Genomic DNA, 17,519 nt, shown 5'->3' on the forward strand with positions numbered 1-17,519 from the left:
CACTTTTCATATCAAAGCATTTTTTTTTTATTTAAAAATGTTATTTTCTGATTGTGGAATGTTGTGCTGGTCCAGCACTATTCAAAGATAAACTTCCGGCCTACAAGGCGTAGATTCCTGCTCCGATCGTGACCAGCGTGACGCACACTCCGACAGCAAACTGCACGACTGGCGATGATGGAAACACAGCTGGTGGTGATTTGTGGGATTGTTTTGCCGTTTCTGTTGTGATGCTCAGCATTTTCTGCAAGTCGTCAAAAACCTGGAGGAGTTGGAACAGAAAGTATGATTGACTTCTGTTCGCTGCATTCAGACGCCGGTCACAATCACTTAAAACATATCTGCAATAAGCTGCAGTCATTTTTAGTGAAGATTCATTAAAGTTTATTGCAGATCTGATCATGTGACAATCAAGCCTAAAGTCATTGTAGGGCTTTAATAATAGAAACAGTAAAACACAAATGTTGCACATGACCTTATACTGTTTTTTTTTCTTTTAAGACATTAAACAATGTGTCAAACTCGAGGCCCGGGAGTCAAATCCAGCTCTTTAAACCATCCAATGTGGCCCGCAGGAGAAAGTAAAAATTACAGAGAAAACATGAATTATTGTGTAAATGATCAATTAATCCAGTTGTAGATAACTCAAATTCACTAATTTAATTAAACTTAAAATTTTCATTAAAATTGTTCTTTTTTTCCCCCTCTTCTAATATCCGCTGCCCACTTAAGATCAAACAGGTCCGTATTTGGCCCCTGAACTAAAATGTTTGACACCCGTGCTTTAAACTGAGACACATCTTGTTTTAAAAGGTTTAAGCAATTTTTCTAATATAAAAAAGTGTAGTGATCTCTTAAAGTTCACTGAAACAAAGTGGAACACAAGGCCACATATAAAATAAAAGCTCTTGTGCTTTTATTTTGAAAAGGATTTTCTAATTTGCACCCACGCCTCCTTTAAAGCAACATATTCTTCATCTTCAGTTTTTTTCCTTCTCTCACAAAACCATCATTTGAATTTCTCTGTTAAACTCTATTTTTATTTCTAATGATGTTGAGATAATTGGTATATGTTAATGAGGTGAAATAAAAACCCAGGTAGCTCACCTGGATGTTGAGCTCAAAGGCCGTCACTGCCTCCTCCAGCACCTCCACCCTCTCCTCCTCAGTCAGCTCGATGCTGTTCATCCTGCTCCTGTACAGCTGCTTGAAGCGGGTGGCACTGGTCACACCAGGGAAGGAGAAAAACGACAGTCCATCTCTACTGGTCAGCCCTAGAGCCTTCTGGGTAATTTTTCCTAGAACCTGGCCCCCGGACAGGTCCCCAAGGTAACGAGTGTAAGCATGTGCCACCAGCAGCTCCGGCTTCTCCTTCCCAATCTGAAGAAAAATTAAAAATGAGAGGATTGTAGGGTTGGGGTCACTTACGAGATAAGATTATAGTATGACAAGAAAACGGGAGAAAAGATTTCAAATGCCTCAAAACGGAGGTAAGGCTATAGTAGAGCAAAAAAAATTCAAATGCCACAAATAAGAGGTAAGGCTATAGTAAGGCATAGAAACGGGTGAAAAATTTCTAACGCCTCAAAAAGGAGGTAAGGCATAAAAATGGTCAAAAAAATTTCAAACGCCTCAAAACGGAGTTGAGGCTATAGTAAGGCATGAAAATGTGCAAAATTTTTTCAAATGCCTCAAAACAGAGTAAGGCATAAAAACGGGCAAAAAATTTTCAAACGCCTCAAAACGGAGGTAGAGCTATAGTAAGGCATAAAAATGGGCAATTTTTTTTAAAATGCCTCAAAACAAAAAAAATTCAAACGCCTCAAAACAGAGTAAGGCATAAAAACGGGCAAAATTTTTTCAAATGCCTCAAAACAGGGTAAGGCTAAAAATGGTCAAAAAAATTTCAAACACCTCAAAAAGGAAGTAAGACTATAGTAAGGCATAAAAACGGGCAAAATTTTTTCAAACGCCTCAAAACGGAGGTAAGGCTATAGTAAGGCATAAAAACGGGCGAAAAATTTCTAACGCCTCAAAAAGGAGGTAAGACTATAGTAAGGCATAAAAACGGGCAAAAATTTTTCAAACGCCTTGAAACGGAGGTAGAGCTATAGTAAGGCATAAAAATGGGCAATTTTTTTTAAAATGCCTCAAAACAAAAAAAATTCAAACGCCTCAAAACGAAGGTAAGACTATAGTAAGGTATAGAAACGGGCAAAAAAATTCCAAACGCCTGAAAACTAGGGTAAGGCTATAGTAAGGTATAAAAACGGGCGAAAAAATTCTAACACCTCAAAAAGGAACTAAGACTAAAATAAGGCATAAAAAATGGTCAAAAAAATTTCAAACGCCTCAAAACGGAGGTAAGGCTATAATAAGGCATAAAAACGGCCGAAAAATTTCTAACGCCTCAAAAAGGAGGTAAGACTATAGTAAGGCATGAAAACGTGCAAAATTTTTTCAAATGCCTCAAAACAGAGTAAGGCATAAAAATGGTCAAAAAAATTTCAAACGCCTCAAAACGGAGGTAAAGCTATAGTAAGGCTTAAAAATGGGTTTTTTTTTAAAAAATGCCTCAAAACAGAGGTAAGGCTATAGTAAGGCATAAAAACGGGCAAAAATTTTTCAAATGCCTCAAAACGGAAGTAAGACTATAAACAGCAAGACATAAAAACAGGCGAAAAACTTTCTAACACCTCAAAACGGAGTTAAGACTATAATAAGGCATAAAAACGGGCAAAAATTTTTCAAATGCCTCAAAACAGAGGTAAGGCTATAGCAAGGCATAAAAACGGGCAAAAAAATTTCAAACGCCTCAAAATGGAAGTAAGACTATAGTAAGGCATTAAAACGGGCAAAAAATTTTCAAACACCTCAAAATGGAGGTAAGACCATAGTAAGGCATAAAAATGGGCAAATTTTTTTCTAACACCTCAAAACAGAGGTAAGACTATAGTAAGGCATAAAAATTATATATATTTTTTTATTCTGAGATAAGGTTACAGTAAGGAATAAAAACGGAAAACTTTTTTTTTTAAAAATCTGAATTAAGGCTATATAGAAAGGCATAAAAATGGAAAACGTTAGAAAAAAATCGGAGATAAGGCTATAGTAAAGCATAAAATGGAAAAAAAATATTTTTTCTGAGAAAAAAACACCCAATCAAATCTGTCTCTGTGTTTTTTACAAACATTGAAAACATCCCATATCAGGATTTTAATGGTATTTAAATCGTTAAAAAACTACATTCTATTTTAGTCAAATGGTTAAAACAAAATCCAAATTTGCTGTGAAAATGAAATTGTTGAGGTGCATTCATTCACCCGTCTGAGCCTCTGCTGGTATCTGTGCGTGGCTGAAGGAATGATAACCTTCTGTTTCCAGTCTGAACCCAAGAAAAACTCCAGGTCCTGTTCCAGAGGCTCCAAGCGTCCCAGTTCCTGTGGGAAGTAGATGGGAGCCACTGCAGGATGGGAAGCATTTCTGTCCAGTTCCTCCTCCAAAGCTTTGTAGATCTCATAGAGGGAGCACAGCAGCACCTACAGTATTTAAGGCATGCAAATGGAAAATTTTTTTCATTTATTTTCTGAGATAAGGCTATAAGGCATAAAAATGAAAAAGTTTTTATTTTTTTTCCCAGAGATAATAAATAGTAAGACATAAAAATTTAAACATTTTAGATTTTTTTATGAGATAAGAAAAAATGGAAAAAGTTTATTTTTCCTGAGTTAAGTCTATAGGAGGGCATAAGAATTTAAAAATTTGGAAATGTATTTTCTGAGATAAGGCAGTAAGGCATACAAATGGAAAAAAGTATAATTTTTTTCGGAAATAAGGCAGCATAGAAATGAAAAAATTGACATTTATTTTATTTTATTTTTTTATTTTATCTCAGAAATCTAATTGTTTCCATAAAAATGGAAACATTTAGATTTTTTTTCTAAGAGAAAGCAATAGGATGGCATAAAAATAAAAAAAAAATTGGAAATCTGTTTTCTGAGATAAGGCTATATGGCATAAAAATGGAAAAAGTTTTGATTTTTTTCTGAGATAAGGCTATCATAAGATCCTAAAAACTAGCACTTGAAGGCAGCACACAGACATCAGGACACTGACTGACACTGACTGACTGACTGACATGTGTGATGTGTCTCTGGTTGAGGCCTCCTCACCTTGTACTCTTGCAGACTGATCTGACCCTTCTGGTAGTTGAGCATTAACTGTGTGTTTTCAGCTCGTACGTGGTTGTCCTGAGTGGCTGACTTGATTTGCTCTGACAGATCCCTAAAGAAAACATTCAAACATTAGGTTTTTTTTTTTCTTAAAAGGAGAGTTTTTTTAATGAAGTATTTACCTTCCAATGTCTTCTGTGTCATGTTTCCTGGCACTCTTCATGGGATGCATCTATTCAGGTTTGCAAAGGAAAAGGGTTGATAAAGTGATTTTACCAACTAAATCTAACTAAATCTACTCACGTCACACGTTGCGTTTACCTTGGATGAAGTGAAGTCTTTGCTGGATCTTCTTCTGAGGTTGGTTCTGTTGTGTCCCTCGGCCCTCCATCACTTCCTTTATACAATAAGAGCTGCTGAGTCAGAGTGGAAGTGGGACTGCTGGGTCACAACAAGGAGATTGTGACACAAAATCAGAAAACATGATGCAGAGGAAAAGCAGAAAAACCCAGTGCAGAAGTATGAGTCAGCATTTTTATTCAGGAGCTAATTCACTAATTTGATTACAAGTAGACACATTTATGGGGGGGGGGGTGAAAAGTTGCACAGTCATGCTAATATAAACATTGAGCAACAAACCACGTTTAAAACTTATTTTAAATCTAACTGTCATGGGTGAAACAAAATATTTAGCTAATATGCAAATTCACAGGAAGTACCAACATGAAAGCTAATTCATGCTAACGTTATCATTTTAGATTTAGAAAACCTAAATCTAAATGTCAAATCTAAATGTTAAATTACAAAAATAAATGTTAAATGATTTATGAGATAAGGCTATAAGGCATAAAAATGGAAAAAGTATCATTTTTTTCTGAAATAAGGCAGCGTAAAAATGAAAAAATTGACATTTATTTTCTGAGATAAAGCTATAGGAAGGCATAAAAAATTAAAAGATTTGGAAATCTATTTTCTGAGATAAGGCTATATGGCATAAAAATGGAAAAAGTTTAGATTTTTTTCTGAGATAAGGCTATCATAAGATCCTAAAAACTAGCACTCGAAGGCAGCACACAGACATCAGGACACTGACTGACTGACTGACTGACAGACTGACGTGTGATGTGTCTCTGATTGAGGCCTCCTCACCATGTACTCCTGCAGACTGATCTGACCCTTCTGGTAGTTGAGCATTAACTGTGTGTTTTCAGCTTGATTTTAGCAAATGGCTGAATAAAACAAAGGGTGTCAAATTTAAAGGCGTCTGAATACTTTCCGTACCCACTGTACGTCTGATCCCACCAAGGAGAGTTTATTCTGCACCCCATCCTCTTTATTTACCATTCAGCTGCAGTTCCTAATACAACACTGACACGATATAACTACACTGAAAGATTGTACTTCCCCTTCAAGTATAACATAAGCATATTTCATGTGCTAGTGAGATTTCCACACCTAATATATGATGTGTCATACACAGCAGAAATGGAAGTAAACTAAACATTTAACATGGGGATTTTGTCAGACATGCATATTTTTCACAAGTGTCATCATGGTTTTTCTCATGACTTATTCCTTGCCCTCTGTATTCATGAGACCTGCTAATAATAATGCAAAAATAACTTTTTTCAAATGTCAAAAGATGAGCTCAACCTTGACTTTGTTGTTCTGACATTATTTTTTCTCATGCTTTACTTGTATGACACTTATTGTTGTAGGGTGTTTTTGTGTGTGTGCAGAAACTGGGGTTAGATAAGGGCAGCTGGTGAAATGGAAACTTCTCAGTTCCTGTTCTGTTTGTTTTGACAAACTCAGCCTAGCTGCAATATTATCACATTTATAAGCGTTTATATCAACGATTAATCTCAATTTGTACCAGAACAAGTAAAAGTTGTAAACAATTGTCATTAATAGGGGAGTGTTTTTTTTAATTTATTTTTATCTTATTTTATGATTTCTCCATGGGGCCTAGGATAGAATAATTCAATATAAATGAATGCTCAAAATGTTGAAAAATATATTAGAAATGCACACGTATGTACAAGTGTTTATAGATTTATTTATTTTTTAAATCATCTTTCTTTTTTCAAAATAAAAGTAGAAAAGTGAAATCTGCTTTCAAACAATATTTAATAAAACACAAAACAAGTTTTTATTACAGAAATATCTCCAAGGTTGTGCATTTGTATTGTGAAACTGTAGTCTCTATTGGTGAGGTTAATGATTTAGTTTATATCCACCAACTAGGACTGAGACAATACTCTACCTCATCAGGAAACAGTGAAAACACTACTTTGAAGAAAATAACCAGTTAATGCCCACTAGTGTTAGAATTGTGATGGCAATCTGTTAAAAATCGAACCCTCTTTAAAAGAAAAGTAATATACAGTAAATACTCAAAAGTAATTAGTCCGCCACCAATTGTGCAAGTACTCCCACCTAAAAAAAATAAGAGAGGCCTGTAATTTTCATCATAGTTATACCTCAACTATGAGAGAAAAAATGAGAAAAATAATACAGAAAATCACATTGTAGGATTTTTAATGAATTAATTGATAAATCCCTCAGTAAAATAACTATTTGGTCACCTACAAACAAGTAAGATTTCTGACTCTCACAGACCTGTAACTTCTTCTTTAAGAGGCTCCTCTGTCTTCCACTCGTTACCTGTATTAATGGCACCTGTTTGAGCTCATTATCAGTATAAAAGACACCTGTCCACAACCTCAAACAGTCACACTCCAAACTCCACTATGGCCAAGACCAAAAAAAAAAAAAATTATATATATTTTTTTATTCTGAGATAAGGTTACAGTAAGGAATAAAAACGGAAAAGTTTTTTTTTTAAAAATCTGAATTAAGGCTATATAGAAAGGCATAAAAATGGAAAACGTTAGAAAAAAATCGGAGATAAGGCTATAGTAAAGCATAAAATGGAAAAAAAATATTTTTTCTGAGAAAAAAACACCCAATCAAATCTGTCTCTGTGTTTTTTACAAACATTGAAAACATCCCATATCAGGATTTTAATGGTATTTAAATCGTTAAAAAACTACATTCTATTTTAGTCAAATGGTTAAAACAAAATCCAAATTTGCTGTGAAAATGAAATTGTTGAGGTGCATTCATTCACCTGTCTGAGCCTCTGCTGGTATCTGTGCGTGGCTGAAGGAATGATAACCTTCTGTTTCCAGTCTGAACCCAAGAAAAACTCCAGGTCCTGTTCCAGAGGCTCCAAGCGTCCCAGTTCCTGTGGGAAGTAGATGGGAGCCACTGCAGGATGGGAAGCATTTCTGTCCAGTTCCTCCTCCAAAGCTTTGTAGATCTCATAGAGGGAGCACAGCAGCACCTACAGTATTTAAGGCATGCAAATGATTAGGATCGTTATCAGGCTTCTGCAGAGCTGGATGAGGAGTTGATCATTTCAATCAGGTGTGTTGGAAGAGGGAAACATCTAAAACATGCTGGATAGTGGCCCTCGAGGACCGGAATTGGACACCCCTGGTTTAGAGGGTGGATGGTGGGACGCCGGCCCTGTATAGGGTTGGCCCAGTGTCCTCCACTTTTGTTCAGTTTTGCCAGGGTCTCCAGTCCCTTTTAGTTTGTTCTGTTGCTACTTTTAGGATTTTGTTAAATACTTGTGATAAACCTTTGATTTCTGTGTGGCGTATTGTTTATGTTGCAGCCCCTCAAGCCTTGACATGACATCCTAGAGGGGTTTGAAACAGTCCCCCTGCTTAAGTCAGTACATGTCCAGGCCCATCTGAAGTTTGCTAGAGAGCATTTGGATGATCCAGAAGAGGATTGGGTGAATGTCATATGGTCAGATGAAACCAAAATAGAACATTTTTGGTAATAACTCGTCATGTTTGGAGGAGAAAGAACACCATACCTACTGTAAAGCATGGGGGTGGTAACATCATGCTTTGGGGCTATTTCTCTGCAAAGGGACCAGGATGACTGATCTGTGTAAAGCAAGGAATGAATGGGGCCATGTATCATGAGATTTTTAGTAAAAACCTCCTTCCATCAGCAAGGGCATTGACGATGAAGTGTGACTGGGTCTTTCAGCACGACAATGATCCCAAATACAGCGCCCAGGCAACAAAGCAGTGTCTTCGTAAGAAGCATTTCAAGGTCCTGGAGTGGCCCAGCCAGTCTCCAGATCTCAACCCCATAGAAAATCTTTGGAGTGTTGCCCAGCGACAGCCCCAAAACATCACTGCTCTAGAGATCTGCATAGAGGAATGCAGACTTACAGAAAAAGTTTGACCACTGTCATTGCCAACAAAGGGTACATTACAAATTATTGAGATGAACTTTTATTGACCAAATACTTTAAATATTTTCTACCATAATTCGCAAACAAATTCATTAAAAATGCTACGATGTGATTTTTTTTTTTCTCATTTTGTCTCTCATAGGTATTGAGGAATACCTATGATGAAAATTACAGGCCTCTCGTCTTTTTAAGTGGGAGAACTTGCACAATTGATGGCTGACTAAATACTTTTTTTTGCCCCACTGTATTTTCCCTTAAATTAGCCAAGTTTCTGTATAGATACAATATTACTATAGGATAATACCAAAAACTGCTCAAGATCTTTTTCCTGATGTTTATATTTAGCTTTAAGTAATTAATAAAAACACCAAACAACTAAACCACACAAAATACATTTAAAAGCACAACAAACATGAAATCTTTATTTAAAACAATGTACAATCAACACAGAAGTTTGAATTGAACAGATTTGACACCGGATGGTGAAGGACTTCATTTCTAAATCACGTGTAGAGCTCAAAGTCGAGTCTCTTGGAGTTGTAGAATTGCGATCCCTCCTGATCGACTCTCCTGCAGTAAACACCAGTGCTGAAATAACCATCATCCACCCAGTCCTGGAAAACATAAGAGTGAAGCCCACCAAGAGGGACCAAAGATACAGGTCAGATAGCAAAGAGATTTAAAGAAAAAAAAAAGATAATGAAGAGATTAACTCAGAGCTGATGATGGTAGATGAAGTTGAGATGAGTTAAAATACACCTTTATTCGTCCCACAGCAAGAAAATATTGTTGGTTACATCATCAAAACATTTACACAAAGGGAATAAATAAGACCGGGATAACAAGGGTAGAAAAATAATAATAATGCTAATACTATAACAATGAAAATAAATAGACGAGCTTATCTCGTCTCAAATTTGCACAGATTTCCCGTCTTTGGTTTTGTTCGATGACTGCACATTTTGAAAATAAAAGCCTGTGGAGACCTTAGAAAAATTCCCACATTCCCAGCAGCCATTTCATATCACGTGTGAATGAATACCTGCATCTGCTGGCTGGTGAACGGGCCGTAGATCTCTGATCCTTCCTCGTTGACCCACTTGTACTCCCACATCACCTCATCGCTCACTGAAGGACAAAAAGACATTCAAATCAATGTGAAACATCACATTTAGCCACATTAGTGCTGGTTTTAAAATGTAAATAGTTACCTAAAGTTGCTTTATTATGAGCAAAAAAATATTGGATGTAGCCTACATCGAGACAAACTATCCCAGTATCAAATTATGGGGGGAAAGTGGGGGTTATGTCATGACGAGATGACGGGGGAGAACGAGGAGGAACAACGGCCTTGCTAAACACTGAGCATTAAAAAAAAAAAAAAAAAATTGTCATTATTACTGTTCTAAAATTTGTGCTGCCAAGAGATTAAAAAATTGAGGGATTAATTATTTATGATCCATAATTAATCTCACCTAAAAATTGCTGAGAAAAGTCGTCAAATTGAGGTGTTTTCATTTAAATTCATCACATTATCGTAGCAGATCAAAAGATTGATTTATAACAAATATGTGGCTATATAAAGTCATTTATTGTTTATCACAGATTTCAACAGATGCTTTTCCACATTCTGATTATTAGTATTTTCATTAAATTAGTTCCAAGTGCTTCCAGCAACTCTAGTTTTGACCACCAGGGGGAAATGTTACTGCGTTCTATTCTCCCAATAGTTAGAAAATAACATAATAAATCAGGTCCAGTTAACACATAAAAGAACATTGTTCATCATCTTAAAATATAGTGCTGAAACAATATCAAGCTATCTAGCAGCTATGCTAACATCATGTCTGGTATTTATTCTGGTATTTCTGCTCCATCATCTTGTCGGTCGCAGACTTGCTCCTACGTGAGATGTTCACCTCGAGATTTGGCGAATGACGTCTTTGCTGCTAATGTTAGCTATGAATGAACTCAACTGGGGGCTTTGCATTTATGTGCATATGAGGTTAGAGATTAAAAATGAGATAAATGAGATTAAAAACATACACTAAATATGAGAGCAATTAATTATTTGCAATTAACGCAATCATTTGACACCCCTATCTAAAATATGTCATTGCGCATTTTATTTTTATTAAAACTGAGGGAAATATCATACGCTGAAGAAAAATGAGACCTTTTAGAAACAAGTGTAGAATTATACTTTACTAAAGTTGGTGCCATGAACAAGAAAAAATACTATTGGTTTATGTTGCTCCAGTTGTGACTCAGCTTAATTAACCAGTTTCTTTGAAACAGAGAAACAAAAAGCTAATTTTGTAACAAAAATCCTAAAATACATTCCTTTCAGAGCGACTGATGTGAAAAACAGTCATCACACTACATGTATTACATCAAACTGTGACTGAAGTACATTTACAAAGAAAATGCTGATGCTGTGAGTGTAGGATTCACCTCTCGTGCCGTCGTCCTCTTGTTTCTCTGCTTTGCTGCCGACCTTCTCATCAAATTCATTCCCAAACATGTCGAGCTCGTCTTCCTCCTCGCCATCGTCGTCCTTATTTCTCTGCTTGACGGCCGACTGCTTGCTGCTCATGCTCTTCATCAAATAGGCCAGTTTCTCGTAGGTTTGCTGGTAGATTTCAAACATTCCCGAGCCCACCAGCCGGTCGGCCAGATCGGTGAGTCTGTCCAGCTTGTCTGCGTCTCGTTTGTCCTCCGTGTTCTCGCTTTCCTTCCTTAGTTTGTTCTTCTTCTGACCTTTTAGGCCGCCGAGCCGTCGCAGCGCCGCCGCCACTGTTTCTCCGGGCCGCATCATCTCGATCACGGCCTCAGTGAGCTGCTGCTGCGTGAAGGAAGCCAACGGATCCTCGGCCGGCTCCTTCTCCTCTTCGTCTTCCTCCTCGTCTTCTCCGTCCTGCGACATCCGCTTCTCCTCTCTCTGCTTTTCTTCCTCGGCCTCATCTTCATCGCCTGCTCTACGCCTCCTTTTGGCAGCCAGGCCTTTCTTCTTCTGCTTCGCAGGCTGCTCCTTGATTCTCACCTAGAAGGAATAATCTATGTTATTTCAAACTACTTTCACAAAAAAAATCATAGGTTTCTTGTTTGACAGTCTGTGCAGCGGCTGTATCATGTTCCATCCAAAAGCTGTAATTTTAATCACATCTTTCCAGGTGAGGAAGAAGGAAACCTGAAGATTCTAGATGTAATCCTACTTCTTCTTAGACTGTGAAGAAACTACGTAACAGCGACCAGTTCCACATGCCAGAAATCAAAAATGTTTTATTTGTTATATTAGTCAAGTTTAAACAATACAAGAAATATGACTTGGTGGATGGTGCGAAAAAAAACAACAACAAAAAAACCCATAACAAAGCAGTATATTAATATAAGGGTGTAAGAAAATTATTGATTTGGCAAAAATATTGTGATATTTCACAGCAAGATTATCGTATAAATCCAAAAAATGTCCAAATCAAATTTTTTAATCATGTTTTTAACAAAAAAAAAAAATCATATATTTGTACTAACACACGCCCAGTCACTAACTGTCAGTGAACCACATCAGACCTTGTTAAACTACTTCACTCCTCACTGCATTTTAGTATGGAAGATGAATATAATTGATTTTTCATAAAACATACTAGGCACTTTTATAGAGATGTGTGTGAATTTAAGAATTTAATAGAATCAGAATCTGTGGTAGACGCAAAAGATTAACTTTTTTGAAAAATGTAATTGACAGTTTGATAAACATACCACTTGTTTTTTTGTATTTGTCCTTGAATTACAGTTAGTTAACATTTATTAGTTTTTTTTTTTTAAAGTAAAAAAAAATTAAATACATTTTATTTCTTACCATTTTGTACTTGTAAAGGTAAAATTTGCAAGGATGATGGTTAGCTTAGCACGTAGCAGCGCTGGCTGTGCAAGGTAAACGGGCAGGGCTATGTTATCAGATCTCAGATCAATAAAAACGATAAAATTTTCGATTATCAGGCAATTAAAATAATAATTATAATTAATCATCTCCCAGTGAAACTTTAAGTTAGCAGTATTGGGGTTTGTTAACAGTCATCTAAAGTACTCACCGTTTTTCTCCTTTGGTTAAAAAGTAAAAATAAATAAATACAAATTAAAAGCTGTGTTATTTTGTGTGACTGATTGTTTACATCTGTGTGTTAGCAGTGACGCTCGTCCTCGCACTCTTTTTAGGCAGGAACCATGTTCTTCAGTCTTTTGTCACTCCACTCACCCAGTCTATGTTGTCAAGCCAGTTGTCTCGGATCTGTTGTTCCTTTTTAATGAAGTAGTTTCCCTCAGAGTCAAAGTGACCTTCCTGCATCTCCTCATCCAGGTTGAACGGTGTGATGGAAACTCCTTCATCAAAGTCAATCGTTGCTCCCTCTTGACCTGATAACACACACAAACCGTTTCTGTTTTATTCAGGTTTTTATCTTTTAAATATTCATTTTTGTTACATATTATAAACCCTTTATCCTTATTTTCATGTGTATTAATAGAAATTCAACTGTTTTTTCCCCAGCTGCGTCTAGTACCGGCACTAGCTTGATATGTGTGCATGAATCAATGCATCAATGACAAAAACATGCATTTATTTCATAAATATTTCTGCTGAATTATGCTGCTGTAATGACAATATTTTCCCATTTGGGGACAAAAAAGTATTTTTAAAAACAACCATTATACAGGGACAGTTCTCTGATTCCTGACATATATTGAGAATAAAAAAAACATGACGTACCATCCACGTCATCATCAGCTAATATATCATATTTGCTGCTGCTCTTGTCCTCGCCTTCGTCCTCTTCATCGCTGTCCAGAGAATGTTTGCCCTTAAATCTGGAGCCCGGTCCACTGACCGCTTCACAGCTCTGCTTAAACACAAACAAAAGAACAAACAGAAACGGAAAACATTTTTTAGCCAAGTAGGTTTGCACAGAACAGCAATCTAACTTGATGAACAAGAGAAGGATATATAGTAAAATATACAAAAATGAATTAACATTTCCTGAAATAAAAATTCACACTGTGCTTAAAAGTGAGTAGGATTAGATAAAGCTAATTAAAATGTTAAAATATATGTAAATAACTGTGGAGGATAGTGATGGGAAAACCGGTTCTTTCCTCTGATTCGATTCTTTAACTCTCGAACATTAAATTGAACGAGTCCCGAACGAATCATTTCGTTCATTTGTACAGCAGATGGCGCTGAAGCCTGCACAATGCAGAACTCATACCGCCGACGTGTTTTCTCCAACTATAAATACTGTAGACAAGATGGTTTGCTTCAGGTGACAAAGTATAACACACAAAATGCCATAAGCTATTCAAGCCATTTGAAAACCCAGGAAAGCTAACACACACCACAATAATGTAACTTGTGTCCTGTATCCTCTCTGTTATCATTGTTTAACAGCACGGCAGTCTGGGTAACTGTCACGTGACAGTGAAAACAGACCAATCAGAGAGAAGTAATGCTGCTGGCGCAGAGCTCAGCCTGAGCCAGAGCTGTGAACCGATGAACGATGAACGAGAAAGACCCGGTCAGCCCGCGAGTCATGTGACAAAGGAACCAGTTGGACGAACGAGAACGAAGTACTGAGCTGTGAACGATGAACGAGAAAGACCCGGTCAGCCCGCGAGTCATGTGACAAAGGAACCAGTTGGACGAACGAGAACGAAGTACTGAGCTGTGAACGATGAACGAGAAAGACCCGGTCAGCCCGCGAGTCAGACTCGTGACAAATGAACGAGTTGGATGAACGAGAACAAGTACTGCTCTGCTCCACAGCCTGAGCAGACAGAGACCCTTTCGGCTGAGCAGTCGATCACATGACAGCTGGGGAGAGGACAGCGAATGTAAAACTAATTTTGACAATTAATGATACAATTAAAACAAAAAATAATAGTTGATGAGTTGCCTATGTTTACATGGTGCATTTATTGTGTCCAAAAAGTGACATTATTATTATTACTATTATTGTTATTTTTATTGTGTTTGTTGTTATCATTGTTATGTTTGATTATTTTGTGGCAGAGTATAACACAATAAATATGCTGATATAATTTTCGAAAATATTTATTTTTAAAGAGACTTATATATAAAACACACTTTACATTATATACACAACACTACACACATCTAAGAGACAAAAATAAAGTTAAATAGAAAAAGTTAAAGAATAAAATTAAATAAAAACCAAACCAACAATATTGCACAATTAAAAGTGACACATGTGTATTATATACACAACATACACATCTAAGAGTAAGAGACATAAAGTTAAATAGAAAAAGTTAAATAAGAATAAAATTAAATAAAAACCAAACCAAACCAACAATATTGCACAATTAAAAGTGACACATGTATATTACATACACAACACTATACACATCTAAGAGACATAAATAAAGTTAAATAGAAAAAGTTAAATAAGAATAAAATTAAATAAAAACCAAACCAAACCAAACCAACAATATTGCACAATTAAAAGTGACACATGTATATTAAAGAGGCTCTAAAGTTAACATTTAGTGAGAATTTGTGGTGCGTTTCCACCTCCTTTTCTCATCCGATGCAAACCCGTTATGTAGGCTATCAGACTGACAGCGATACTGCAGCAGCAGACGAGCAGAGCAATACACAGATTAATATAGCGCAGGTAGACTTATATAAAAAATAAAAAAATCTCATGAAATTGTGACTTTTTCTCCGGACATGTCACAGAACACAGACGTGTGCAGAAAGTTTTGAACATGAGCAAAAGCAGAGTGGGTAACCGGAGCTATTAAGTGCAGCCTAGATGTTTAACGTAATTAAAATTATATTATTCAAATAAAAAAGGTTAAAAGAACCGGAGACCGCTGATTAGTTATGATTTCATGAATGAATAACGTATTGTGGTATTTTACTATTGTGTGGCAAATAACACAAAGTTAACACGTTGATATAATTTTCGAAAGTATTTATTTACAAACACATTCATTATATAGGCTATACAATAACACAACAAGGACTGAAGACCACTATAATTATGATTTCGTGAATAAATAATCTATATCGGGTGTCACATGACAAATAAACTGTAGATATCAGACATCAATCATTTCCTTGTTCAGCTCTCAGTCAACAGCCCCCCAGCCCCGTAGCTGTCTGAGCCACAGCTGTCACGTGACGAATGAACGAAAGAGCAATCCGTCATGATCCGTATGAACGAATCGTGAACGAACCGAACGAACTGCAGTGCTTGCTGCTCACAGACAGCCTGTCTGTCACGTGACTAAAGAACTGGGACCTGAGAATGGATCCAGCTGAGTGAGTGGTGAACGAATCATTTCTGTTTCCTGTCTGCTGCTGACTGAGCTCATGCAGCTGCTGCCATGTGGCGAGAGAAGGTACTGCATGAAAATGAACGAATCGCTCCCTGAGAAGACTCGTTACTCCCGAGTCATATAAAAGATTAGTTCATTTTGAACGAATCGTTCACGAACGATACAACACTAGTGGAGGATTACCTTTTTTAATGGAGTTTCCTCCTCCAAGTCCAGTTCTCCTATTCCGTCCTCAAACGTCACTTTTCTTTTTGACATGACGCTGCAAAAAGTAAAACATTGACTCCTTTAATGCTACAGATGATAAAAACTTCAGTTGAGGATAAAAAATATGATCTAAAACAACCTAAAGGAAAAATGTGTAAGCTCAGAGCCTCAGAGTAGACTCCTACGAACAATGCTAATGTTAGCTGTGCGGCTAAAAACAACAACCACAACATACAATTAAAGAGTTTAAGACGGTTATAAAGGCTGAATGCATAAAAACACTGATATGGAATCAATTATATATGCTTTCAAGGCCCTAAAGCGAATTAAAATATTAGTTTTAATGTGAATTGAGTGAGCATTTGCTTACGTTAACTGATGCGACGTTTATGTTTCTTTCTTCTTCGCGGGTTTTATTTTTTTATTTTTTACTTCCGGAGGTCACCATTGTAGCTCTTTACCGCCCCACGTGAACAACTGTAAAACTGCAAGTTTTATAATTATTTAAAATATTAAATTAACCATATTTATGCATACACGTTATACAATAAAATCACTTGGAAAAAGGGAAACTATAAAATACAAAAATAACAACCAAACTATGTAAAGTATTGATAATGGTTTCGTGTCAATATCCAGCCTGTAGAAGGATTTGCATGATTTGATGTAAAATTGCAGGAAAATTTCTAAAATTGTTGAAATTATAATTTTTTTATCTGGATCTTTTAGGGAGAGAAATAGTGTCCAAAACTACGGATGTATTGGACGAAAATAATAATAATAATAATAATAATAATAATAATAATAATAATAATAATAATAATAATAAGGAATAAATGAAAAGTATGAAATGCTTAAATATTTTGAGCAAAAACATAATTTTACAAAAAAACGCAATTTGATAATTGATATATTAGAATTGAGTAGAATAGAATATGATAACAATGATTACAGTAAAATATACTAAAACAGAACTGATCAGAATAGAATAAAATAAAACAAAACAGAATAAAATAAAATAAACAAAACAAAACGGACAAAATAGAATAAAATCAATAAAATATATTTAATAATTGATGAAAATAAACAGAATGGTATGATCAGTGTTTATTAAGGATTGTAACAGTTTGTGGTGATTAAAATGACATAACTAAAAACTAATCAAATCAATAATAAAGAAATTAAGTATAATAAAAAAAATAATAACATAATTTGATGGAAAAATAACACACATTAAAATGTCTCAGGGTTGGACATTAATCTTTCTGAAAAGTGGTGATTTACTGGATAATGTTAACTATAAGGTCAGCCAAAGAGTTTTTAAGCAAATCTGTTGAAGTTCGGGTCAATTTTTTTACTTTTAAGAAAAAAAACATCATGAATTTGACTGTATATGATTTGTAACTGAACTTTCAGAAAGAGAAATTGACCTTTTTTAATTTGACCGTACAGGAAAACTTTGAACAGGAAGGTTGAGGTCTTAACACCTCGGACTCTTTTAG

At 35.9% G+C, this 17,519-nt stretch overlaps 2 protein-coding genes and 1 long non-coding RNA gene across 5 annotated transcripts; 1 reads left to right on the forward strand and 2 right to left on the reverse strand.

Annotated features, from left to right (window-relative positions):
• Positions 1-3: 3 nt before the first annotated feature.
• hmox1a (heme oxygenase 1a) lies at positions 4-4,587 on the reverse strand. Of its 2 annotated transcripts, none has more exons than XM_028454816.1 (6): positions 4,494-4,587; positions 4,355-4,404; positions 4,173-4,284; positions 3,324-3,539; positions 1,108-1,380; positions 4-262 (listed from the first exon to the last, which is right to left on the reverse strand). In XM_028454816.1, exons 2-6 carry the CDS (start codon positions 4,402-4,404, stop codon positions 101-103), a joined length of 813 nt encoding a protein of 270 aa, XP_028310617.1. In that variant the 5' UTR covers positions 4,494-4,587; the 3' UTR covers positions 4-100. The 2 variants fall into 2 exon arrangements, with proteins under 2 accessions (XP_028310617.1, XP_028310618.1); XM_028454817.1 differs by having other exon boundaries at positions 4,476-4,550.
• On the forward strand, positions 185-14,544 carry LOC114468114 (uncharacterized). Of its 2 annotated transcripts, none has more exons than XR_003674618.1 (2): positions 185-195; positions 13,895-14,544. It is a non-coding gene; the product is annotated as an uncharacterized LOC114468114 (long non-coding RNA). The 2 variants fall into 2 exon arrangements; XR_003674617.1 differs by lacking the exon at positions 185-195 and adding an exon at positions 13,580-13,769.
• On the reverse strand, positions 8,849-16,466 carry cd2bp2 (CD2 (cytoplasmic tail) binding protein 2). The gene is made up of 7 exons (XM_028454815.1): positions 16,388-16,466; positions 15,994-16,072; positions 13,220-13,349; positions 12,710-12,867; positions 10,909-11,497; positions 9,497-9,582; positions 8,849-9,068 (listed from the first exon to the last, which is right to left on the reverse strand). Exons 2-7 carry the CDS (start codon positions 16,066-16,068, stop codon positions 8,958-8,960), a joined length of 1,149 nt encoding a protein of 382 aa, XP_028310616.1. The 5' UTR covers positions 16,069-16,072; positions 16,388-16,466; the 3' UTR covers positions 8,849-8,957.
• Positions 16,467-17,519: the final 1,053 nt, after the last annotated feature.

Source organism: Gouania willdenowi, chromosome 8 (genome assembly GCF_900634775.1).
Source record: "Gouania willdenowi chromosome 8, fGouWil2.1, whole genome shotgun sequence".
NCBI lineage: Eukaryota > Metazoa > Chordata > Actinopteri > Blenniiformes > Gobiesocidae > Gouania > Gouania willdenowi.